Here is a 27922-nt window from a genome sequence, read left to right as displayed (position 1 = left end):
ATCAAAATGTTAAAAAAAGTATTTATTAACAATGACGTCACAAAACATTTATATAAGGATACAGTATGTTAATCTCCATTAGAGTGTTGAACTGGCTCAGCAAGTACTTTTAAAATCACATTGTTATGAATGAAAAACAATCTGGTGTCAATCTCACCATCAATCAATCTCATGTGAAAAACACTGTTACACAGTAGTGGTTATTACTTTACGAAAACAATAATAATAATAAAGGATCGACATACACTAATGTCATAGCTGTTTCACAGTAAGTTAGTCTGTCATTGAATGGTTGACAGTCCTGAGAAGTAACAGGTTTCCATGGTAACTAGGCACTAAAACGGAATATTTTAGAGGATTTATGTAAAGCCTCTGAACACATTTGATACACCTGCACAAGAGGAAAACACCATAAGGTAGAAATGGAAGGTATGTGTTGAGGCAATGTCCAACATAAAATTAATAAAACTAAACCTCACAGTCAAAAAACATCTTCACTCCAAGTCGTAGTTATCATATGACAGCTGCTTCAAATATGTGATACTATCTGAAATAGAATCACAAGAAATGAGAGAAACAATTGTTAGTGACATGACGAAGGAGTTGAGCATTTAGCTCTCAGAGATTAGCAGGAAATGTCTTACCCAAAACCCACTGCTCAGACAGGATCCTGCTTCCCTCTGGTCTCCTGCCGCTGTACTTCCCAATGCAGATACCTGCCTGCCGCACAGATTTGCAGACTGTTCCTCCACAGAGCTGGATCAGCTCCACCAGGTTCTGAGTGGGCGGCTGGGAATGCTGGGACACAAACATGGCTGGCTGGCTTTGGAACAGGTCCTGCTGGTGCTCCCCGGCAGACAGGTGCCTCTGGAGACGGCAGATCTGGGAAGAGAAACTGACAGTTAAATACTGTACAAATTAACTGTTCAGAGAGGTACAATCAGGACACAGAAGCTGATCCTGTTCAGAAAGAAAAAAAAACATAAGAACAGACAACAGCGATCATCTGAAAAACTGCTGTTTAAAATAAGCACATGATAAGCTTTCAACATTTGCCTAGTCACAGTTTCCAGAAATGTTCAAGGAATAGTACGCTTTCTAAAGTAAAATAAGAGGATCGATACTGCTCTTCTGTCTGTACGCTACCTCAAACAGCTGGTTGGCTTAGGTCAGCACTAAGACTGGAAACAGGGGGGAACAACTAGCCTGCCTCTGCCCAAAGATAACAAAATCCACCTACTTGCACCTCTAAAACTCACAAATTAGCACATTGTATCTCATTTGTTGAATCTGAACAAAAGAACAAAGTGGAAAAACAGTAATTCACTGTTTTACGGGGGAATTATGTGCCGGACTACTTCTTGGCCGGGACCAGTTGCTTGGCAACCAGCAGAAACTCCAGGGAGTTTCCTGCCAAGAATTCCAAGCCAAATCAATTCAGTGAAATCATCACTGAAATCAATCATTGTAATTATTTTCAAGTCAATTCAACTTGAAATTATCCTGCTTACTGTTCATTAAACCCATCAAAATAAGTTTGTTTTAAAACATTGTTGGGTTATTGGCATATTTCCCATCATTCATTGTGTGTTTGGCGTTCTCAAGAAACCTTTCTCTTCCTCTTCTCTCTAGTTCAAGAGAATCAACGTTGAAAATGGAAACTTGTGTCTCACATGTGTCAAGCAGGTTTCTGATGTGAGTTTTAAAAAACAATGCTAACCATGAGATGAAGATCAACTTGCATAACATCGACCTGCCCTGGGACTGCCTAAATCTGGCACATGTACAATACTAACGTTAATTAAAGTAACATTAAGAACACTGCCTTGTAATAGGGAGAATGGTGCCTCTTTTATTCCCACTCTGCACCCCAAACGCCTGTTTCTGCTCTATGTAACTTGGTTGAAAGGGTACTATCACCCATGAGAACTGCGTAACATTTTACGGCACCAGGTCACAGATGGGTCTAGCTCTGTATTGTCAGTACAGACATCATGGCCGAGGCAAAGACACCTAAGACAGAGGAAGCTGAGAAGAGAAAAAGAGAGAGTGACTGAGCAAGAGGTTGGACAAGAGTAAATCTCGGACTGGCTTTTAGTCGTTGGCGAGAGCTTTGCGAATTAGAGGCTGCAAAACAGATGCTGAGCATGCCTTCTTGCTGTTGGACAAGTAAATAATATTAGCTGGCTTGCGAAGTTGTCAACTCGCTAGTTTTTGATCATGAGCCAAGTCAGCCCATCAAATCCAGCTTGTCAACAAATGCAGCTTTATATGAGGGTGAACTACACTCCAAAAACTACGGGGGCGCCAAGTCGCATAAAATAGCATTTCTTGCATAATGTCGCTTTAATGTGTGCTAAATAAATAATGAAGTATCCACTTTAACCCTGAAGAACCCACTTTGTAACTCATCACAGGTACAAATTTGAAACTGTGATTCCTGAAGGTGGTTGCTAGCGATACAACAGAAGCTGTAACAATTTGGCTTTGAGGCAGATGAAAATCACCACTATTGAAAGATTAAATGTACCATGAAAGCCAATTTAAATAGCAACTTTTGTCAGCATGAGTAAACATTTCAAAGTCATTACTGAACATGAAACCTTAAGTTTACTACAGTTTATTACAGCAGAATAACATAAACAACTATTCAGCACTATTTTTGTTAACTTTCCATGAGCTACAATGCTGTCTCATGTGCCTGGTTTCACTTCGTCAGCCCACATTGTTCACAGAGTATTGTCAGTTCTGTCTGACTAAATAAGAGCATGTGAATCTCTTTGAGGTTTCTGTTTCTTTTGGGGTTTGTTGAGTGATGGTCTAAGCTCTCGCTACAGGCCTGCTCTGTTTCCAACAGGGGTCAGCTGCTAAACTGAAGGGGACAATCTGCGCTATTTTAAGTTGAATTCCAGGAAACAAGCTTTAAGGTCTTTAGTCTTTTGTCAATGTTCACACAGGTTTCACTTTACGGCAAGTAATCTGGGAATGGTCAGAGGGGTTCAGAGACAGGGTCAGGTTAACATTAACCCACATTGTGCACTTTAAAGGGAATGATTGAAGACTATATGTAATGTCTATTATGTGAGAAAAGCTAGGAAAAACAGTCCAAGACAAAAGGGCAATATAAAAGAGAGCTAAACAAAAAGTACATAAAGAGTAGACTGTTAATATTCTACTGCATCTGGAAACATACAAATAGTTAAAATAAATATATAAAGTTGTCTGTGGTGTGTGTTCAGGCAAAGCTTCATTCTACCTGTTTATCACTCCAAGGTACATCATACAAAAACTTGATTAGTGTTCAACAGCAGTTTGGATTTGCATGCATTTCATATCTAGTATACTGCTTATCATGACCCACATCTCTGTCTGCATCGTAAGGTGGTACGCACAAGAAATACAACTTAACCGCTGTCAAACATGACACTAAAAATACTCGTGTGTAAACTAGCTGCGAGCAGAAGCCTGTTTGTTGCATTTGTCACCATCACAGTGTTGAATTTTTTAAATCTCTAGAGGACGGGTCATAGAGATGCCAGTGGTAACGAGTTTTCTCTGATAAACACTCAGTAATTATTACAACTTGAATGAGCTGCATTGTACAGTACCAGCAGCAATTGTATTCTTCACATGGGAAATCCCACACTGCGTAATGAAATACAGTGTGTACTTGATAGTTTAGCAGAAGTCATATTGTCTGCTCATAGCATGAGAAAACTGTTGTGGTATATAGGCATATAGGATGTGGCTCAGTGATAAATGAAATGCATCACTCTTTGTGTCCCTTCCTTCCTCTGTGCTTTCAATAACCATAAAACAAACTGAAAGACAAGAGCTGTTGCCATTGAATCCACAGTTTGAATGATTCAGCCTGAACACCTGAATAAGTCAATGTTTTTGGAATGACTACAAGTCCTTCCTCTTTGGTAATGTGCCTTAAATACGTTGCATTTCCCTTATACAGTAACTACATTACATCAGCCTACTTCCTACAATTCTGTTTCGGTATTTCTATCCAACTGCAGAGGGCCAATCTCAGGCTTTCCTGTTGAAAAGTGAAAAACGGTGCTTGTGATTATGCCAAGGTAAAATTACAAAAATTAAATTTAGTACACAATATGAAGCTCAATCTGTCTGTCAGTTAGATAGGGACAAAGGTCTGTCTCAAAGGTTTTACGAAAAGAGTAACGCTACTGAACCAATAGGAGAGCGTCTGTGATGGAGGCACATTCCTGCAGTATAGGATCAAACATCCTCCTATGTCAATGCTCTTCCTGCACAACACACCTGCACTCTCTTCCCCACTGCGACATGAGAGCCCTCAGACAGACCTCAGCGACTGTAAAAACTTTGTCAGGGTGGGATAATGTAGCATTTAGGGGGACTTTGCATTTGTGTCTTGCAGGATACTCAGTATAACAGGTAAAGGTTGTCGATGGCTGTATCGTTATATGTTGTGGGGAGCCAATTTCTAGTAAACGTAACCCAACCCAAGGAAGATTTATTTTCAAAACTATTTGCTACTGAAAAACAATTTTCTTGAAGACACAGAACAGTTTACTAACACAAGCATTTCAGGAATGTTGCTCACAAAGAATGTCTGAAAATACTCCGTCTCTTTAACAACATCAGAACGTGCCTAAAAATGACAACAGAGCCTTTAACAAAATGGCAAACATTCAACCTTTTTTTAAATCTGTATTCCTATGAAGTCTGACCATTTTCACACTGAGTAGTAACAGTCACTCTCCCTTAGATTCACACTAAAAATTAAATGTGAAATAGTAGATATGTGTGGGATCTCGTTTTGTCGTGCTTGCGTAGACATGAATGTTTGGGACACTACACAGAAAAACACCCACAACATGCCCACATATTCAAAACCTGACAGTCACCAATCTAACAACATCTAACAAGCAACTTTCTCATAACTTTTCAGATCTGAGAGGGTAAGAGCAAATAATGCTTCATTATACTGATGACTCAGACAGAGATCTGCCAAGTACATTCAATCTGAAACTGCATAAATCTACCCTGAAGCAGATGCAAATAAAAAAAGCCATGACTATTTTATGGTCAGATGTCATTAAATGGCAACTTTAGTTTGTACCAGTAACAGATTTTATGGACCCTGAGAGCAAAAGGAAGAGCTGGGAATTTAGGATTGTTTTATAACATTATGAACTTGTAAAATAAACCCAATTTCAGTAGATTTTGCTTTAAGATAGATTTAGCAACTTGTAAGAACAAAGTAGAAAAATCTGTGGAAAGAGTTAAGGATGTCATTTAAACGAAGGCATTTTTCCTTTGAATCTCCCATTCAAAGATGCTTGTGTGTTTGTCACAGGCCGGCAAACATTCTTCAATGAATGGGATGGACACTGCTACTATCACAGAGTGTGCTGAAGGTGGACAGCTGCATCCTGAGTAGCTGTTCCACTAGAGGAGAAAAAAACATGTGGGCATTGTAGAGGATATAGTGGAACGTGTGTAGTTTGTGCATCTGCTCCTCTGTGTTGTTTAGCGAGTGGTTACTGAAAGGAATCTCCACTTCACTGCTCTTCACAGTGACTGGCCACTGGGGGGGGAGTGGTTTAAACTCACAGTTAGCTAATCAGAGGGGCCATGGGCAGCTCAGACAAGTGGTTGGGGGCTTGATGAAAGGCGAGCACATGCAGTCTGGCACTGGTAACCTAAGGGAATGACACACTATCTCTAATTCCTGATGGCTTTTTCTCCTCCTACCACTGAGAGGTAATAAAAGGAATCTGCAGAACCTCAAGAGGATTGTTTACACTTGGATGCTGTTGGAAAGACAACCAGTCATTGAGGGAAGATTAAGGAGTTCCAAGGAGTTATACTTGTACTGACTTTATTTTTAGTTAAATAGCTCCACTATGAAGATGCTGAATGTGGACTTGCTAGTTTTAAGTTTCTGCCTTGGTCTGGGGACAGGATACAGTGCTGCGGGTAAGAGACAGTATGAGATCCAAAATGGGCCATGCAGCTACACCTTTCTGCTGCCTGAGCAGGAAAACTGCCAAACCCAGAGCAACTACAACTATCCAGTTCAAAAGGATGGACCCGTGGACAACGACGGGTCAGCTCAGAGGCTGGAACAACTGGAGATCACCATGGAGAACAACACACAGTGGCTGCTTAAGGTAATGTTGTGTCACACCCGTAATATCACACCAATACTTGAGACTCAGATATCAATGACTTTTTTATAGTGATTGGACAGCGATGCTTTCAGAGGAAAAGAGGATGGGGTCTATTTAGGTATCTGAGGCAGACCATGACGATGTGTTAGAGGACAAAATGTGCAGAGCAAATTTAAAAAATGCAGAATGACAAGGAACCTTTTTCTGACTCACAAAAAAATCAAAGATAACTGCTGTTATTCTGGCTCATATGAGACCCACTAGCTCTTGGTGAAGTGCCGTACTTACTTGAGTAATTGACCAATACCATAAAATGAAAGAGTGCTATAACTGCTCCACTAAACAAAAGACATGACAAAATCAGTTTAAATGAGCAAAGGTTTATGTTAACGACAACAATTTTGTCTAAATTATGTTGGAGCTGCAATTCTTAAAAAATAAAGCACTGCGTTACAAGCCCTTTTTCTAAAGACTAACAGATGCTTTGGGAATCTATTTCGATATAGCAAATGTGGAAACGGACAGAAAAAAAAGTGCTGAGTGTCTGCAAGACACTTTTATTGAGTGCAAAAGGACATAATGGGTTTGATGACTGACAAAGACTCAACACAGGTGTCCACACAAGGGATGCCTACTTCCCTTTCAGTTTGCTGAGCCATTAACTTGTGCGAGTGAAAGAAGTGAACTTTTCTAGCTCCCTCTCCTCTCCCTCTTCAGGGTGTGATTCCTGATCAGAACTATACAAGACGAGCCAGGCGGGACAAGAACATCTCACAGCTTGATCGCACAATTCCCATCTCGCAACATAAAACAAGCTCTGATCTGTTCCACAGGAGAGCTCAGAGGGCACTCTTCTTTGATGTTCTTCATGATCTAGTCGCTGTGACTCAGTAACTACGCTCACACAGGCAACAGCTCGAGTGCTGCCTCAGAAATTAAAGTCTGTTTGCAACAGAATTGAACATTCAACATACTTTAGGTGTCTGTGTCAATGCACTCCAGTGCTTTCTTCTTCTTGTGCAACTTCATTAAATTAATTTGCACGAGAAGATTAAAAAATAGAAAGAAATCACAGTGAAGGTGTGATGGTTAAATGTTCTTTCCTCAAATTAACTTGATACTTTGCTAAATAGAGCAGAAATGATTTGTAACACTTTTACAACACTCATTCATGATGTTTAATAGCACCTGAGTATGATACATATTCTCACTATTAAATATTATAACTTACTACAGCTCTGCATTAACAAAGTGGAAGCATTAGACTTTGTAAAGGTCTATCAGTAGGCAAGAGTGCTATGGCCATTAATATCTTAGCGACTGAGAAAAATGAAGTGAAAAGGACTATTTTATCATTCAGCCTTGTGAGATGTTAAATATGGTTGAGAAGTGAAATGTTCAATAACTTCTGTCATCACATACACAAAATAAGATTTCTCCTACAAAGCTAAGAACAGGTTGATCTACTGTAGTAGCTGTAAGCTTGATACCTTGGGTGCAACTTGAATTCATTTAAATGTAGTGAAAGGTTTCAGTTCCCCTTGACCTTATATAGGAATAAGCAGGTGAGGAGAATTGACGGATTGATTGATTGATGAATGGATGGATGATGTATATAACTTCACTGAGGTTATAAACCTCTTTTACAAGAGTGGTTTGATGGATGGGTGGAAGAGCTTAGAGTATAAATAACAATTATTATACACCACCTAATTTACAGGAATCAGACACTTAAAAGCTTAAATAACTTCACACTGCTGTCACATAAACATATTCAGGATGTCTATAGAAAGTGGCCTGCCTATGATCCACAACCATGCCTTTTCTGGGCTTTATTTTGAAAAAGTTCCAAATCACTATGTACAGTACTTCCATCGGGTGTGATTTACTTATTTAAAATCTGATTTTAGTCACTTAATTTCTGAAATTCCTCAAGACAACTCTGGAAAACAATTTGTTGTCACGCTCTCATGTGAATGAGGAACACAGTCATTCCTCACTGACGCCTTTGAGGCACACTACGGAGTAAACAACTGATTAGATCATTGACTGTCAATGGGACATCCTGCCAACAATTCAAATGAAAAGCTTCCACCTACCACACATCCCTGTGTGTATCCAAGAACATAAACAAACTGGCCATCATGAAAGGAAGACAAACAAAATCAGGCCTAATTGCAGCCGTTGCTTGTATTTGCGAAAATAATAATAAAATTGGCTGTTGGGGCCGCATTAGTGACTGATGAGTAAACAACAAAAGTGATACAGCAAACGTACTGTAGATGACAAAGATATTCAAGTGACGCTGGCTTCCAGTTGCACACACATGTCATACTGTCACGAAGGATGTAACTCCTCACTCAACACTTCCATCCTGTTTACGAGTCGTGTGACCTGATTGCCACTCAGGAACACCATGCAGGAAATAACTTAATGATTGGTCTCCGTCTAAATCTGGCAATACTGTAAGGTAGATGAGAACAAATCTCATAAAGATGAAACATTGACCTTTTCCCACCCTGAGGGCATCTGTGCTCTGAGCCATTGTATTATTCCTATGATTAAGAGGCTTGATATGAGGTTACATCAAGACTGTAAATGTTTTTTATCCTCTTGAGTCAAGATGATATAAATAACAAATTAATTAACTGTCTCAAAATTCTTATTATTTCCTTACGTTGCTAAGAAAACATTACAATCGTAATGAAAAGCTCTCCTGAAATAATGGAACAGCAGTGCTTCACCATGATACTCTGATATAGCACAGTCAATCTGTTTCTGAAATAGGTTGTTAAATGCATATTCTCATGCACTTAAAGCATACAAATATAGGAAATGTGATGGCAATACAGATTTTTTTTAACTCCCCATTGTTGCCAGGGTATTATGGGTAGACCAGTGTGTGTTATGTGGTGATGTGTGAGTCAGACAGAAGGGAAAATGGTCAAACAAGACCATCAGGTTGGTGTGTAAGGAGGGCGTAACACAATACAACAATGTAATATACAAAATGTCTACTACATTTACAAACAGAGTTTGAAAATAAGAAAAAAAAAAATTCTTAACTTCCTTTAAGAAGCATGACTACACACCCAATAATAATACACAGTATGTCTGTATCATAAAGCTGTGTAACTTTCGATTCTTCACAACAATGGTATTAATTGCACAATGAACACTTAAATGAATGCGGTTTGAGAACCAACACGGTAAATCTGAACAAGTGACAATGACGTCTCTCTCATCAGCTGCAAATGAGGTTGCTCAAGAACTCAAGCAAGAGACAGAGCTGCTGTGTGTCCAACATTACAGAAGCAGATTGTAGTGAGCAGCACCCAGCTGTGAACTACAGTATGAATGTTAAACGGAACTGTGCATGCACAACAAGACCACTGGTTAATGATACGAATCAAGCTGATTGTCTTTCTTCTGTGCTGCAGCTTGAGAACTACATACAGGACAGCATGAAGCAGGACATGGTCCAAATCCAACAGACGGCTGTACACAACCACACAGCTACGATGATTGAAATTGGAACAAACCTGCTGAGTCAAACTGCAGAGCAGACAAGGAAACTAACTGATGTGGAGGCACAGGTGAGGCTGTACTGCCCGCTGCTTTAAACATACAGAAGTGCACATATGCTACACAACAGTTTACACCTGTTTACATGATTAATGAAAATGTTTATCCGTTTCTATAACGACATGAATTTATTAATATGTTTCCTTTTTTGTCGTGTGCTCTGTGATACACTGCATTAAATAATGTAGCTTCAGAGTGTTAAAAAAATAAGCAGAGGGAAAAACAGGCATGAGTGCGTCAGTTTATTATTGTGGCTACACGTCAATGACCTTATGTGAGCCGACTGTTCAGCATTTCCTGTTATTAGCACACTCGTATTCCCACAGAAAGTGTCTATCAGTTTGTCACAATCAGACATCCGTCTGTTCAAAGACATCAACAGCTCCATTGGAGACACATAGCGAGGATCCATGTAAACAACCTGCTTTTTGCTGAGTTCAGTTCCTCCAAACTGGGAAATTAGAGGCAAGGTCCCCAACCCCAGAGTCTAGTTCAATACGTCTGTCTGTGAAAATAGGTGGATTTTGAAAGTTCCCCTTGTTCAGGTATGTCTGCTGTATGGCAACATGGTTGTTCTTTCCTGTCGTGTTTTTCCATTTTGCAAATGGCTGTTTGTTCAATCTAGAAGTGCAAACTGGGCTTGTATTGAACTTGATCCACTACAGAATTTACATATTTAGGATTGTTATTTCATTTAGGATTTTTATACACGTTGTTTATTGTTCTTTTGCCATACCTTCTTATATTACATGCTTTGTTACTTTATTTTTTCTAATATTAAACATTGAAATGGAGACATGTCAGATGCAACTACATCAATTCAAATTAAAATATTCCTCTGTCAATAGTAGATCAGTGTTTCATTAGAACCTGTTTCCAGTTGTGAGTTAAACTTGGGACCATGTTGTGTTGTGTGGCTAATGTGAGGCATTTGATTTGAAGAAAATACAAAGTGTTCACGTCATAGTGGAGCATTTAATTTCACATTTCACAAGGTATCTCTGGGTCACAGCCTGACTGAACTGCTTCACCTTGTTCTTTTGTTTTTAGGTAATTCATCATACAACTCGACTTGAGCGTAGACTTCTTGAAAATTCCTTGTCAACCAACAAGTTGGAAAAACAATTAATCGTCCAAACAAATGAAATAAACAAGCTAAATGACAAAAACAGGTGAGGACATCAAATCACATGGCAAAAAAAAAGAAAAGATCACTTTCAGGGTCACTAACAGTACAGTATTGGGCTAACGTGCAAAGCAAAAGACAAAGCTCGCTGCTGAACTTGTTGCCTGCTTCTCTGTAGCTTACTGGAGAAAAAGGTGGGGGAGATGGAGGAGCAGAGGCAGGTGGAGCTGAAGACGCTTCGACAAGAAAAGGAGCAGCTTCAGACTCTAATAGTGACGCAGACGGCCGTCATAGGAGAGTTGCGGCAGCTGCTCAAAGTCTCCTCCAACAACACTATACTGCAGCATCAGCAGCAGGAGCTATTGGACACCGTCAACAACCTCATCCACATCATCTCTGCTGGCTCTGCTCGAGGTGAGTCAGCTCTTCAGGTCATTGTAACCCCTTCACCCTATGGTATAGTTATCAATGAAAGGCAGACTATGTATGCACTCTTTTAGGTTTTACATTTATATTTATAAAATACATCCACAGTCTTAACCTGTGGGCCATGTAAAATTAACATGGCTGATTTCCTCTGCAGAGACCAAAACTGTCATGATGCAGGACACTCCTACCACATTCATGGACTGTGCTGCTGTCTTCAAGGCAGGAAACACCCAAAGTGGAGTCTACACTCTCACATTACCCAACACTACAACAGAGGTTAAGGTAAAGTAAGCCTGTTTAATTCATTCAGACAAGCTTAACCTTAAGTGGGTAGATGAGGTAAAGAGGAGTATACGTCTTGCTGGGTCATTAAGGATCACTCAGCATGCAGGCTACAGAGTGCACATGCACCTCTGGAAGTGCTCAGTGAACAGTATTGTGTTTGAGGGCGGGGTAGTTAAATTAAAATGTTCTCAGACGTTCATTAATGATGTGCATGCTTGAGCTAAAACTGCGATCTCCTTAGATACTTTTCAGCGAATAAGACTTGGACTTCAATTCTGTGTCCCTTCCTGGCAACTTAACATTTGTTTTAACCAAACTCAAATAAGACACCATTGTCAAATTATAAATGAGCATGAATTCTTTACAGAGCATTAATATTGAATTATTAATTACGGCACCTTTTTCTTTGTGTTTGAAGGCTTTCTGTGACATGGAGACAGAAGGAGGTGGCTGGACAGTACTACAAAAACGCTTTGATGGCCGTGTTGACTTTCACCGTACGTGGCAGGAGTACAAAAAGGTAAAAGCTATCAAGAAGGAATTCTTCCCTTAAAAAACTAAATATAACCTAGGCTACCGTTTTCATTCCAAGTGCTCAATACGACTGAAAGTGTTTTAAGGACCTGGTGATTCTGCACTGTTAGAGGCAATTCCAAGATTCAATCCAAAGAAGGGAAAAACTACAACTGCAAACATATAGAGATCCACAGTGATCAGCATCTGCTATTCAAGAAAATAATGCCAGCAGGGCACCCCCAACATTTTGAAACCACAATAATTTTAATTATTTGCTGTATAGTACCAGATTCAATCACAGCACATCTAATATTTCTGTAAGTGCATCTGTGCTTATAATCTACAATCAAAAAGGGGTCTAGATGATTCCCAAAATAGTAACCAGCATTGCCAACGCCAAGTAGGAGATAGATGGGCCAACACCATGCCAAAAAGAGTCTCAAGTCCAATCTCAAGTCCCTACAGAGCAAACATTACAGAGGAAGGCATTCATGCCATTTCCTTTATTCCTACCACAATGCAAGCTCAGTTTAAACTGGCATACTTTCTTATCAATATCTCATTGTGAATGTGAAGATATATGATTGCTCTGTGTAACTGCTGAAAGTATTTTGAGTAGTCTGATGAGATTTTAGTTCCAGGGAAAAATAACTTTCAGTGTAATAGCCAAGACATGTACCGTACATGGTGGTCCTGTTTTGTAAATGGGAAAAGCAACTTGCAGGGGTTCAACAAGGTGTAATTACATTTCTTTTATGTCTTTTCAGGGGTTTGGAGAGTCCTCAGGTGAATTCTGGTTAGGAAATGAATTTGTCTCCAGACTGACAATTCAACAGTCCTACAAACTAAGGATCCAGCTGAGTGACTGGGAGGGAAACTCTGGATTCTCACAATATGACCAGTTTTCTCTTGACAGTGAAGCACAAAATTACAGGTGCGTTGTACATCAAAGATATAAATGTGTTGGCTGCTTGGTGGCAATTACTGAACAGCTCAAGTTTTTAAGGACAAAGAAGCCCATCAGCAAAGTATGTTTCTCTCTGTGCTTTTGAAGTCTGCTATCCTGAACACATACCAAAGACTGTTGCTGAGGAGCGTAACTAAAGTGCAGCCTCAAAGTCTTGCAATTATTATTAGAAATTAACAACTATGTTAGTGACAACATTCAGAAGCAATAGTCCTTGAAAGGTGCGTTTCTGAACAAATAAAAAGCATCTCTGAAGCAACATATTTTGAAGAACTCGCATTAGTGCCAATCTATTTTCATCTTTTTGACATTTAATGAGATGAAACCATTTAATTCTCTACAATTGGTTCACTGACAGTGAAGATGAGGCCACATTAATGGACACACTGACAGCGCTTGTGGTGATTTTCCACAGAATTTGCTCTGGTTGGTAACACCCAGCACTAATGTCTAAGAAGGATTAATTCTGTCCCTGGACCGTATCATATATTTAACTCCTGAAAACTACTCCTGAGACTAGCTCATGATCATAAATGCTGACCTTCTACTATGTAAAAGCAAAACACATTATAGAAATTCCTCTGGATGGAGGGTCTTTGCTTTATAAGACTATTTACTTCCTGACACTGATGTACTGGCACCAGCCCAAAGAAAATGTAATAAAACTGGTCAGCGTTTGAAAAATAGGAAATACATGAAATGTCTTGGATTTCTAACATTTAGTCTGAACCTCTTGGCAACAACACAACGTTTAGAAGTATTTTCTTTTCTGAACCTAAGCTGATTTTAGGAGTGGAATGGATACTTCCTTTGAATTTGACAAACAGACCTTGAAATGCTCCAATTCAACACAGTCCTATTCAGGTCTTAAGTCTACTTGACTATGACCAATCTGGTCCTGTTAGTTGGCTCAGTAATTTCAAATAACTCTCACAAAAAACTGCACAAAGGGCCTTACAGGAATCATTTGGCAAAAAAATAAAAGTAACATGAGGAAATAGGAAATCACCAAGCTGCTTGTCAACATCACAAACAGTAGAAAAAACAATGTAATGCAAAGGGCTCACACTTTAATCCTTAACCCCATTTTAGATCCAGTAGATCTATGAAGCTATGACCAAAGAACTGCGTAAGTGAGTTGGACGTTGCCTTTTGAGGAACGGCAATCACGGACCTCCTTCCCTTCATTCATTTTTCCTTTTCCACTCTACAGGATACACCTTAAAGGCTACAGTGGAACAGCAGGCAAAATAAGCAGCATTGGGCAGCCAGGAAGTGATTTCAGTACAAAGGATGCAGACAATGACAAATGTGTTTGCAAATGTTCACAGCTGACAACAGGGGGTAAGAACATTTTTGTAAATAACTTTTTCACTGCTACGAAATTTTGAATAATTGTGCTCTTCAGGAAAATACAATAATCATGTCAATTTGTGATGGTACTTATTGTTGAGCAAATTCCCACCCACCCAAATCTTGGCACTTCATACAAAAATCTTCAAGGGCACTTTAAGAGCTCCCGTACTTTTGTGGCCAGGTCAAAGAGCACAATTAGCTCTGAGTTAATCACTGATCAACTCATTGGGGAATTCAGCCCCTACAATGGCTGACATTAATAGCCTGGGAACAGAGCTTTTCCCTCTCTCCACTAGTAGCTTAAAGGTCCTCCTCCATTCCCTTGAAAGTGACTCCGCTGCCAGAAGTTTGTCTCCCTCTGTAGTGGGGTCTGCCAAGTGAGCATGAAAGCATGAAAGCTCTAACCCTATCCCTTTTTTCCCATGAGAGGTCTCTCACAGGGGACAGTGTGCAAAATCGTGATTGAGTGGCACTGACCCAGTAAAAAGAGTAACGCAGGATCTGCCATTACAAATATGATTTTTTGAATGAACAAAACATTTTATGAATGTTGTAAATCTGTATGTAAATGGAGGCTGAAAGATTATTAGAAACACCTCTCAGCATAAGGCTTTTCAATCCAACTCAATCACTGACTATGGATTTAAAGGAGAACTACACCGATTTTACAAATCAAGTCAAGTCTATTTACAGCTGATGGGGAGTACTCCTGCACATCCAATTCGACGCAGCCAAATGTGAAATGCCTGCCTTGCCATCATGTCACATACAGAAGAGTAAACTGCCACTTTTTAACAAGTTATCTAGCAGCTTGTGTGATGCCATGACATGACATGGATTGAACTATAAGTGCAACACAGTTGAGATGTGCATTCATTCATTGCATAGAAGCCATTTAACTGTTTATTATAGCTTGAAAAACGTCATTTAGTCTCAACTTTCTGTATTCATTCTATATGGACCAGATGTTGCAGCTTGTTAACCCTAACTAGTCAGGTTTTACAGGCAGTCTCCAGATAGCACAGTTTACAAAACCTGCAAATATACAATTTTGATTTGTTCTATTTTAAAGTCTAGTGTGCTCAGATGGTTTAACGCTCATTCAAAGCTTACTATATTTAGAAACAATGCATTTGTAATATGTATAAACAGAAAGTCACCACAAGATGATATAAAGATGGTTTAGCGCCGAAAGGGGCTTTACATTTTGTAATATTTGATTTTATTCTATAGCCTTGCCTTGTGATCATAAAAAATGTCCACATGGGTCACAGAAGCAGCTGTCAAGAATGACAACATTATATCTAACTCTATGTTTGTTTTTATGCTCTAGGTTGGTGGTTTGATGCCTGTGGTCCGTCCAATTTGAATGGGATGTATTACCAACAAGGCCAAAACTCAAATCGCTTCAATGGAATCAAATGGTACTACTGGAAAGGCTCGGGCTACTCACTGAAGTCCACCACCATGATGATCAGACCAGCAGACTTCTCAGGTTCCCTTTGAACTGTCTCTCTCAGATTAAACAAAGTGGGAAGGTTGGATTCTGCCCGACAAATAGCAACAAACAACAAAACCAAAAATAAAAATTCTCCAGGGAGCCAAAGCACTTAATGCAAATATTTTTACACTCATCTGGAAAGAATTGTGCATGTTTGTGTTTAATGATTTGAATCAAATGGGTTATTGCGAAAAATTGTGAGATATGGTTTGTCAAAATGTCACTGACAAATATCTATACTGAAAATATATATATACATATATATACACACTTATGACTGTGGTGTGTATAGATAACTAGCTAGCTAACCAGACAGGAGTGGCCAGAGTAAGATGTGACTTTAATTAATTACATTTCTTGAATGATTTTAATGTAGTTTAAGCACCCATTTAACTACGTTTTAAATAGCTGCCTATGTCATTGTAAAAAAAGAGACTATGGTACAACATGCAGATAAACAACTGGCTCAAAGTGATTGTTGTGTTGTGGAAAATTTTCTGTTGAATATCTAAAATGTAAATGTAAAAATGCCACAGAAAATGTTTCTCTTAACGATAACGTTGCTTTTCTCCAGAGAATGTATGTATATTTGTTATTTAATTTATATATAGATTTTAAGGCAGATATTTAACATTATTATATGATGGGAGATTTGTTAGAGATCTTGAGTGCTAGTTCTTAGCTAGTTGACAATTTCATTGCACATAAACTAAGAGGAATCCTTCTAATATAATTCTGCAGTACCTTCCCACATGCTCATACATAATGATGATCTTTTTGCAGTCTTTTGGGAATGTCTTTTTTTATTTATGTAAAGTTGCTTTTGAAGCTACAAGGAGCCAAATTTATTAGAAAGTGAGGAAGCTGAATTTCACACCAGTAAAAACAGGCTTTAGAGTGTTTGACTGTAATGCTCTACCAGCTCTTACAAACCTGAGGTTGAATATTAAACATGACCACAAGGCAGAGAGCTTAAGACATAAGCCTCATCTCTCAAGTCCTTCTCTACAATTGCCATGCTCTACACTATAACAATGAACAGCCTGGTGAATTCACAATTGCCAGATCACCAAACCTTTTCAGTAATGTTTTATCATTTTTAGTACAAAATAAAAATTATACATGCTCAAAAGGTGCTATTTTATTGTTGCTTTTAAGGTCACTAATCATAGTAACTGTGCATTTCATTTGTAACTCCCACATACTCAGAGGAGTGATAGAGATAATAGTGGGCAATATGGATAAAATCCTCTATCAAACTATATGTAATTTTATATTACAATATTGATTGATGTCATAAATGTTGACTGATGAAGTTCACTGTGAAAATTGTCTGCTTAAAGAAAAATCATAAAATCAGTTTCTAATGTTAATACTGACAACCGCTGATGCTCCACAGGGCACAGGAACTGAATGAAAGAGGGAAGCATGTGGTTTGCCAAACGCTGGACGCATCCATCAGAGTAAAGGGATGATAAACGGCCGAAGGGACATAAAAAATACTTTGTCTGTCACAACAAAAGCCATCATGTAATTTCAAGAGGAAATGTGTTGACATTTGTCTGCATCAAGACCCCATGTCTTCCCTCGCAGAGGCAGGAGAGGACAGTGATTCATGAATGACGAGTTCAGGAAGAGGCAACATTCACATTTCACACAGGATGCTTCAGGAAAAACAAGCGGACTGAAAATGGATGACTGGCAATAAAAATTAGCAGGTTTCCGTCCAACTTCCTCGGCTTTGGTTTTACAAGCCTTTATTAGTTTTGAGTGTCAGAAAGGGGCGTCGCAAAGATGACTTATATAGAGAAAATGATTTATATAAAGAAAGAAATTATCAAACTGAAGGAATTTAAATAATGTTATTGTTTACAAGTTTCTGCCTATATGCAAAGTAAAAAGATTGTTTATGATAACATTTCTGTTGTCTGTCAAAGAAGTATATTAGTGTACAGCTCTAACTTAAGCTTGGCACTTGTCCAGTGCAAATACATACATCCATATATTTAATTTACAGGCTTCTACATTTCTTTTGTCACATTCAGAATCTAATATAAAGGCAAAGGCATGAAATACCTAACTTACTATTTGTTAATTTAATGTTTAATATTAATGAGTGCAATGTATTGCTTACAAACTATACTGCAATTAAAATAGATAATATCTGATTGTTTGCACTAACGGAGAGCATTGTGAGGTTCACAGTGAAGTCACTATTTGTGTCGTGGACACTTTCACTAGTACTACTAGACTAGCACTGTGCTCACCTGTGCTGCAGGAAATTGGTCTGAAAGCTCATATGGTTCCTCTGGAATCCACTGCCTTTGCTCCAAACACCAGAGAATCTACTCAGGAAAAACAGAAATAAAAGATAGTATAACACTTCATCATCATTTTAAATAATATGTATCATGTAAAGTACAAACTACATACCCATTCAAAAGAGAGGATCCAGCAGCCACGAGCTATGCCCAACAGAATATTGACAGTCCGCCGCTGACCCCCAGACACCACATGAGTTGTGCTCTCACAAACTCGGTCAACGATTGAAAAACCACCCAGTGCTTTCACCACCTGACCCACTGTGTGTTGCTTCCTACAAGAAGCACAAACGATTAAACAAGATTAAAAACTTGCTCACGGATGCATTAGAAGTGTTGCAAACAATCTGTGCCTGCTGGCGATTTTATATCGAGACAAACAGTTTTAAATGTTTGAGGTACTTACTCAGAGGGCATGCTCGTCATCACCAATGTTCTCATAGTCTGAAACAAAGACAAACACACAAAACTTATGACAGGGATAAAATGTTTTTCTTTCCAAATTTCTGTTTACTTAAATGACCATAGACAGTTTAAGCTAGATGAAATGGAATCAATTAAACCATTACTCAACATGTTCTTGAAGATTAATTAAGTGTAAGTCTGTGTTCAACACTTTCACACCTATTCTATTTTAGGGGAGTAGTTCTAAGCCTCAAAGTGGCGCCCAGGAACCTCACATTGTACTGTGTCACAATATCCACACATTTGGCAAGCAATTAAATATAAATAATAAAAAAGTGGAGCAGCTATGGCTTAATTTGTTTCTTGGCTTTGTGTTTGTAGGAGCAAAAATCACAGAAAAAAGCAGTGAAATCTGTGAACTCTCTGTAGAACAAATCTACACTTTAAAGCAGCCAAGATAATACAGTATCTATAAATAAAGAAATGGCTCAAACACACTAAGAAATGTAATGCATACTATGTTTCTTTTGGGCTCAAGTATTGTGAGCTGGTTTGTTGAATGATACAGCACTGAACAGGTAAAAGGATCATTATTCAACAGCCAGACAGGCCGTGCACTTTCAATAACCCCACCGGATGTATAGTTGCGTAGAGACCAAAAAGGAAATCAAACACCAAGGCCATGAGTACAGAAAAACATATTCAGTGCCACTGAAACGGAACTGTAAATTTGTAACCTGACGACTGTGGTCCATCCAGCCTCGTACTTTGGCCCCAATACAGCAAGCTATCATCAACACAAACACCTGAGCAGCAGTTACAAACAGGACCACCAGGCCCTTTCCTGCCACACTCTGATATCTGGTCCCCCAGCTGGAAGTCAGGGGTTAAGGCCTGCTGAACACTGTGTTGCCAAAACGGTCCACCAGCTCCACCCCCACCAGTCATACATCACATTATCCTTGTTAAGCAAATTGGGAAGTTTGAGCTGGTTACCATCACCCCATGACTGCCACTCCTCGGTCGTCCTGACAGAAGTTTTCTTCAAAGGAAAACGTTTTTATCTTCCATTTTGTTAATGATCCACTACAGGGTTATCTTCTGCTAACACTACAGGATGGCCAAAAGGTGACCAGAAAATCTGCTCATTCTGAGGTCTTTCAAACCAAGTCAAACAACTCAAAACATGGGCAGCTATTCTGGTTCCTCAAAGGGGACTTTGGCTTATCGTGTGCAGTGGACATGTTCTGGCAGCAGCACAAGAAAACAGGCATTGAAGAATGAGCTGCACATAATGAGCCTCTGACAAAGAGCTGGTGTGAACTGCAGCACAAGCACTCCGAGCACAAATGAAGGAAATTCTTCACTGTATGACTAGGTCTCTCCTCGATGGCTGCTGCTCTGCGCACACTGAAACTGACGCTATTCAGAAAATCAAAGAGACATGAGGATCCTGGGTCTCTGCAAAGGCTGAGGTCAACTGAAGCTGCAAGAGCTAATCACAAATAGTAGCTGTGTGAGTAAAAATAACAGATCACTACTAGAGACTGAAGAGCACCTTACATAAACACTAACTGCAAAATACCATGGGTGCAAAGTAGCTAGTAGTGAACACAGTCAAAGCAACTTCCTTTCCTGGTCAAAGTTCATCAGATTTTTAGGGACTCCAGTAGTGTGTTGATAAATGTAGCTATAGAAATCACAACAAGGTTTTTTTAAAATCATTTTTGGAGCAATTTTATGCATTTATCATAGAATTGATAGTAGAGACATGCAACAAAGATAAAGATCCTCAGCTCAAATAGGGAGACATTGGGGGATGTTGAGGTTTTTGTTCGGCCACCCTAAACATGATTTTTAATGACGTGTGACATAAGTCCCCATCTTTTTGAAGTGAAAACATCTGAGATATATGGTATGTGTCCCAGACCACTTGGCCACCAGGAGACCCCTCTACATTTATCAGAGCATTTGTAACTTGCTAAAATGAACAAAATGAGCCTAAATAATTCTGGTAATATTTGTATTTCAATACATGTAAGCTGATAACATTTTAAGAATTTAGAATTACTTTTTTTCCCAGTCTGAAAGTCTCAATAGCAACAGCACATTTGAACTAGATTCCCCCAAAGTCGAGCAAAATGAAACTTATCATTGTTTACAATCTGCACCTTCAAAGATTGGTGAGGCATGCAGGTGTGACCTCCAAGCACTTACCACAGATGTGTTTACCAATTCTGCCACATATTTGGACATTCATCTATCATAATCTTTACAGAACCGAGAGAACATCTACGACATCTCTGTGATCCGGCTACAATAAAGTCAATCCATAACAGACCCCTGGGGGAGATGACGTCATGTTTGGCTTGTTTCAGCTACAGCTTATTGAGGTTACCAGCGTAACGAAAACAGAGCCCAGGTGCATTTCACAAGCAAGGAAGTTGTATGCTACCATCACAGAGGCAAAACACAGGAAGCCCTCAGGACCAGACAGAACCTCTTGGCTAGATGCGTCAAACGCCTACAGCTATGGAAGTGTATGACCTTATGGAGGAAATACTTAAAAAGGAATTACACACACACATCTGATGTTTAGTCTACTTCCTAAACTTCCTATATTACAGAAATGTAATGTACTATGAATGTCACAGGAATGTGTCATAGTCTGCAGCTGCAATAGTATAAATAGATAAATAAAGCTCAAGTAAATGAAAATGTGAAGAACACGGAGAAAATGCATCTAACTCAACATCTATAGATTTCTTTCTATAATTTTTCACTTTTCTGCATTTCTGTGATGAAGGAAAATAAACAATACAGAGTTCAGACTGGTTGGAACTAATGAAAGTCAACTACATACAATTTAGTTGGTACCAAAGCACAACAGTGACCAAAGGAAGTAAGTATATAAATTAGCAAATAGGAGATTTATAATTCAAACTGAGCAATTCCTTGTCACAGGAGTATCTTTAATGACTCATTGAGCTTCCCACTGGTGACTTAACACTCGTGACATCCTGTTTTTGCAGTCCCACCACAAATTTTCCCCCATAACACCAAAGGAAATGTACCATCAACATGCATTTTGTTGAAAAAAAAAAAGTCTTCAAATTCAGTCATCATAATTGACACATGCATAACATCACATCACATAATTGCACAATTTAATTGTTAAACATTAAAAACAATGGCAAAGTCTTCTTACCTTTGTTTTGTTGACCATTTTCTGAAGACTCAAGCTGGCTTGCTTATTGGGATTTTCTTCACCTTCAGAGACGCTCTCTGTTAAACCAGCTGCAACTGTACATTCACTTCCTCTGCCTACATTTGAAAACAAGAAAAACAATTGAAAACAGTGTGGGGGGATGTCACTCAAGCCATCACACAGCAGGCACTGTTTGTGTGTGTGTGTGTGTGTGCGATCATGTTTGTTCATCTCTGCTCTGTTCCATTTACACCTGACTGAAAACTGTCACATTAAACTGTAAAATAAAAAGGAATAAAGTTTAACAAGATGTAGACACAAATATTCTCAGGTGCCATATATTGTTTAAGATAAAATGTTAAATATACTCAAATATGTCAGGGAATAGAATCAATGAACACAGTAAATTCCTCAGTAGCTCAAATGAAGATCTGTGATCTAAATGTCATCAAAGCAGCCACATTACCACCGAAATTCAAAACAGCATGAAAACTGCAGAACTGGCAGATCTTTAAATACACAAATCTGAATCTAAGATATCAATGTTTTTTCATATTGTAAGATGTGTTTACATCAGTAATGTTTTCAAACACAACAGTAAAGATGGCTTAGGTTAAAATTATGATTAGTTGAGTGTATTAAATGCCAATTTTCCATCTAGTTTAAAAACTACTGTGGTGGTCAGGCCTCAGCTTGCGTTAGGCGAGATGCAGGGTACTGTACACCCTGGACAGGCCGCCAGTCTATCACATACTGACAAACAAATGCACACCTACGAGCAAATAGAGCTTCTAATTCATCATCTAACTTGTCTTTGGATTGTGGGGGAAAACCAGAAACCAGAGGAAACACATCTCAAACATATGTATGTTGTATACATACTGTACATTAAGTGTGTGTATACGTATACCTCAAATTTAAAAGACAAACACACATACAGAATATTATTAACATATTCATATGAAACTCATTTATTTACGTTGAAATTATTTCTTTATTCTTCTCTTTAAATTGTGACATCCAGACATAAAAATTCACCTTCAGAAAACTAGCTTGAATTAATCATTTACTAATCCAAGATTCAAGTATTCCCTGACAGAAACCCCACATACATGACCCAGGGATTACAGACATAGTTTACAAACCTCCACCATTGTGAAAAGGTCAGACACCATCAGTAATATTTTGTTTTGTTCAGTTCATAATGATGAAGATGATAAAGAGAAACCTGAGTGTTGGGTTCATTGTTATTAATGTACACTCTATAAACTCTGGCAGCCTTACTACTCACTTCCCAAGGTATGAGGGAGGACATTGACATCAGAGTTTCTCTGCCGCTCCGATACTGTGTTAGCCTCTGTTGACATTGTAGGTTGTACTGATGTCGATGCTCTTCTCTGTTTTGCTGCATCACTTGCAGTTGTACCGGTGCTTGTAAATGGCAAGGTGCTTTGTCTTCGCCTTTTAGCCACAAGTGTTACATTGGCACTCGGACTATCCAGTGCAGGCAGAGATTCTTTCACGTCCTGTTGTGGATGACTTAGGGGCTCACTGCTTGCATCAGACTGCTGATTGCACTTTTTGCTACTCTGACTTTCTTCCACTTTCCTCCTCTTTTTACTGATAGTTTCAGATCCAATGCTTTCACTTCTTCTTTGTTTTCTCTTCTTTGGGACAGAGTCCAACTCAAAAGGAATCTCAATGTCTCTCTGCACAGGCAGATTAGGCAAAACAGGTCTTTTTGATCTCTGGTGGCTGTTAACAGGGGAGAAATAGTCCTCAAACACATCATCATGTCCAACAGTGGAACAAGAAGCAACACCTTTAGAGTCATCAGACAGAGTGAAAGATTGTACCAAGGCAGAAAGTGACGGTCTGGCTCGTTTGGGTGTTTTCTGTTGCATTTTCTGTAATGGAGTAGCAACTTTTGACAGTTCAACTGCAGCATCCCCTAACGTGGATGATGACGAGAGACGACTAGAAGAATTCACAGCATCAGGAAAAGTCTCTGAAAGGGATTTAGCTGCTTTAACTTTTCGCTTTCCCTTTTCTGATTTGTGAGGTGATGGGCTAGATGATTTTATCTGTGATCGCCGTTTTTCTTTGTGAAAGTCCTTGCTGTTGTCAGATCTCCTATCCTGGCAAGGACTTTCAAATAAACCTGCGGATTTGTGTTTCTCTGCTGGCTTTTTTCTGACTGAGGCCCTTCTTGACTTTTTTTGTCTAATCTCGTCTTCGTCCTCTTTGTCCTTGAAGTCAGGACATTTCAAAGGACTTGAAATCCATTTAGGTACATCACAGCAGGGTGACAGCCAGGGCTTTTCAGAGCCTTTCCTTTGGCGTTGTGCAAGATGGGCATGGTCAGTAACATCAACTTGGGTTCTCCCTTCTTCCTTATCAGGTGAGTAACCAGGTTCAGCAACAGACGCACTGGAATCATCATCTGATTGGTCGTCTATATTAAGAAAAAAAAAAACACTTTGTTTTTTGATTGCCATTGTATTAAGATGGATTGGCAATAGCGTTAGCTGATCATATAACAAGTTAAGAGACAGGACACACAAGGACACTTGCTGATGACACCCAGCTATTCTTGCCATTCCCCCCACCTGACACTCAGTTGGAGCCACGCATTGCTGCTGACATCTCGCAGTGGATGTCAAGGCACCACCTAAAGCTCAACCTGGACAAGACTGAGCTTGAGTTCCTCCACGGGAAAGGGTCCTCTCACCAATGACAACACTGTGGTGGTGCCGACTCAGATGGCGAGGAACCTGGGAGTGACCCCAGATGACCAACTGTTATTCTCTGCAAACATCGCAGCAGTAGCTCTGATCTAAATAACTACTACTAATACTAATTTAAAGAATAATATCTAGCTCTTGCTCCTATGTGGTTTGAATGAATTGAACAAAAGCATCTGCCAAATGTAATGTAATGTACTTTTTTTCTTAAGAGCTACCAGAGCAAATGAGGGTAAACTCAAGTAACTACTGCACACAACGACTCCTATGGGGTGTTTCTGCCAGTTACTGTCTCTACTGTCATCTTCTTTTAATGTAGCTTTAAAACAGTAGGATGCCTAAAGAGACTAAGAATTTATATTTGAGCACATTATAGACAAATAAAAGACACAGTTTACTGTAGTTTTTTGCTTACCTGGTATATAGATAAGACTCAGTTACTAATTGCTATCTTTATTCATACCAATGATCCAGAATGAATACTCTTAGTTGGGATGTGTTGTTAATGTGTTTTAAATGTAATTTTTTTTACTGTTTTTAAACATCCACCTCCTTATTTTATGAGCTAGAGAATATGTAGGATGATGCCATGGTACAAAATGCAAGTACAAGTGCTATGTTGGATTTCAACACATGGGTTCATCTGGCTTCATCGTGTTGCATCGTGTTGCTTAACCTGCCAGCTAACTCTGGAAACATGCTTGTAATGTATATTCTAAATATTCAGAAATATGTATCTACTTTGAACGTGGTATCAGGACGTCCCCACAACTTCCCTTCCTGAGAAATGTAGAAATTGATCTTTGGGAAAGATAAAAACTACACTACAATGTTCCACTGATCAGTAACAAGAAGATCACACCACATTTTCTTACACATTAATTTGAAGACAGTCGGTGTGCTCCCAAGAGAAGGCTTCATCCCAGTGGGTGAGGAGGGTTCAACCATTTGTGAAGCTGAAAGACAGTGACATATTTTAATTTCTGATGTTTCAAAATGCTGAAATATTTATAAGACCGTGTCAGTTTATCAGCCTGCACATACCTGTGGGTGAGAGGTTTTCCCGTTTCTCTTTCATGTCTTTCAAACGCTGCGCCATATAATCTGATCTTTTCAATGCAGGGCTATAGACTATTCCATTCTCTTCATCAATAATGATGGGCGACACATCTGTGACTGTGAGAAAAATAACTGTGAAATAACAAGACTACATCCTTTGGTTTTTAAAGTTTCCAAAGTTGTAATAATCTGTTACCCAGAGGTTGTTTTGGAGCTAGGTCTTTCATCATCTTGTCTAATTTTTTCCTCATGCGTCTGTCGTTTTCAGGCGTCCTCTCTGGAGAATCTTTTGGCTGCATGCAACGATGCTACGTGAATCAAACACAATACAAACAAATGCAAGTTTTAATACGTTCAGTGTCAAAATCACTTAAATTAAAAGGCCATGTTCTCACTTTGCTTAGAAAAGCTGAACAATGGACAATCTGCTTTCTCACTCAGTCTATGCAACGTAACACTAAGGCATATGAAAAACAATCAAAGCAAGTGCACTGAATTCATCGCAGAGGAGAAATATTACAAACTTCAGTAAGACCAATTTTTGGACAAATCAAGTAAGAAAGTTAAAGTCAACAGGTGGAACAAGTGTGAGTCAACAGGTGGAACAAGTGTGGGCCAACTTTAGGGTTTATTTTATAACATAAGAGGTTATAATTAGTTGAGAAGAACCAAAATAACAGGGTCAGTATGAAAGTGAAGTGTAAAAAGAGGTGGAATATTCTGCATTTACTGAAACATTATATTTATGCTGAAATGAAAAGCTCATACATTCAGATCTAATACAATATAATGATCTTTAAGGCCTGTTTTTTTGTATTTGTGATCTGTCAATATTTAAAATAGGACCACTTGACACCTCATTTACAGATTCTGATCAAACGAGGAACAAATCAGCACAATGTATGGTTGACAATCAGTGGGCCAACACTGATTTACAATGAAAATCTGATTCTACTCACTTTCTTGTTCTTCAACACAGGATTGCTTTCATCGTTTAAGGCTGGAAACAACTCCTCGTCAACATGCACACCATCGTCGTAACATCTGGACATCATTTCACCAAAAATAAGCCATATTAAGAGCTTCCAGTAATGATTGACGACAACATCTTCCAGTCAAAAAATATCATGCAATTGTTAAAAGTTAGTTAGTACACAACTCTCAGTGCCATTCTTACCTGCCTACCCAGAGAACAGAGACAAGCCTCACATCACTTTTCTTGGCTTTCCTCCACGTAGCCGGATGACCATTGTTGAAGACTACATGTGTGACTTGTTTATTGAATGTTTTTGATACCTGTAAAAGAAAAAACATTTAGGTTATGCAAAACAAACATTATCTACAAAAAAGGAGGCTAGTGTGTGTTCCATGTGGGTGCTCAAGCCCAAAAACAGTTCAATAGTAGAAAAAAGGTGGCACACCATCATGCAAACAATGCCTTTACTAAAATATCATCGCCGATGCATTTCAGCCATGAGTCTTCTTCAGAGAATACATATCTACTGTCTGTAAATGGTATACAATATATATGTATATATGTTTATGTGCCCTGTGGTCTCACCTGAGCTCCCATTTCCTGCAGCTGCTGAACGAATGGTTTCGAATAGTTTGCTGTTTTGTCTGATGACCACACATCAACATAGGCAACGACATCTGCAGACACATTGAACAGAGACATACACTTAAACCATAAGCCATAAAGTTCAGACTAAGGTAACTGCAGTAAAAGTAAGATGATGTACAATACCTTTAAGAACTGAACAGCTGCTGCTTGTGGTCATTACTGGCCTCTTTAGCACCAAGATTCACCTACACAAAACCAATGAATTTTTTTTGCGATGGATGATCAGCATTTCACAATCCACAGGAATTTTACTAGCTGTGGCGCCTTTTTAATAAGGCAAGTTATAAATTCCTGTGCTGGTTCATCATGCAGACAAACCCAATCATGTGCAAGAACACAAAAAACTGAAATCTGAGAGTCAAACAGTGCCAAGATCAGGGCTGCAACTCAGGATTATTTTCTTCTTTTCTAATTAGATTTTTGATTAAAAACTCAATAATGAGTTAGTCTTACAAGTGATAAGCCCAAAGTGATGTCCTAACACTGCTGACATTGTCTGACCATCTGGCAAAAACAGTATTTTTCTAAGGTTATCATATCATGAGGATATGAGATGGAGAAAAACAAGCAGCTATGACATATCATATCAAAACCAACGAGGACACAGGCTTCTGATACAAAGCTGTGCAGCT

At 38.9% G+C, this 27922-nt stretch overlaps 2 protein-coding genes across 4 annotated transcripts; one reads left to right on the top strand and one right to left on the bottom strand.

Annotated features, from left to right (window-relative positions):
* Positions 1–494: 494 nt before the first annotated feature.
* mcph1 (microcephalin 1) lies at positions 495–27447 on the bottom strand. Its single transcript, XM_070916421.1, has 14 exons — positions 27414–27447; positions 27228–27319; positions 26844–26962; positions 26626–26710; positions 25863–25974; positions 25652–25783; positions 25483–25563; positions 23155–24318; positions 21864–21979; positions 18657–18694; positions 18363–18525; positions 18197–18274; positions 645–882; positions 495–547 (listed from the first exon to the last, which is right to left on the bottom strand). The coding sequence occupies exons 1-14, from the start codon at positions 27445–27447 to the stop codon at positions 495–497; spliced, it is 2505 nt and encodes an 834-aa protein (XP_070772522.1).
* Positions 5898–16334, top strand: angpt2a (angiopoietin 2a). Of its 3 annotated transcripts, none has more exons than XM_070915739.1 (9): positions 5898–6164; positions 9605–9760; positions 10800–10921; positions 11054–11289; positions 11459–11586; positions 12008–12109; positions 12873–13039; positions 14286–14416; positions 15762–16334. In XM_070915739.1, the coding sequence occupies exons 1-9, from the start codon at positions 5898–5900 to the stop codon at positions 15932–15934; spliced, it is 1482 nt and encodes a 493-aa protein (XP_070771840.1). In that variant the 3' UTR covers positions 15935–16334. The 3 variants fall into 3 exon arrangements, with proteins under 3 accessions (XP_070771840.1, XP_070771842.1, XP_070771841.1); XM_070915741.1 differs by having other exon boundaries at positions 5904–6164; positions 11054–11273; positions 11461–11586; XM_070915740.1 differs by having other exon boundaries at positions 5904–6164; positions 11054–11306; positions 11482–11586.
* Positions 27448–27922: the final 475 nt, after the last annotated feature.

Source organism: Enoplosus armatus, chromosome 12 (assembly GCF_043641665.1).
Source record: "Enoplosus armatus isolate fEnoArm2 chromosome 12, fEnoArm2.hap1, whole genome shotgun sequence".
Classification (NCBI taxonomy): domain Eukaryota; kingdom Metazoa; phylum Chordata; class Actinopteri; order Centrarchiformes; family Enoplosidae; genus Enoplosus; species Enoplosus armatus.
Note: the sequence above shows the minus strand (reverse complement) of the source record. Positions and strands in the feature narration are given on the sequence as shown.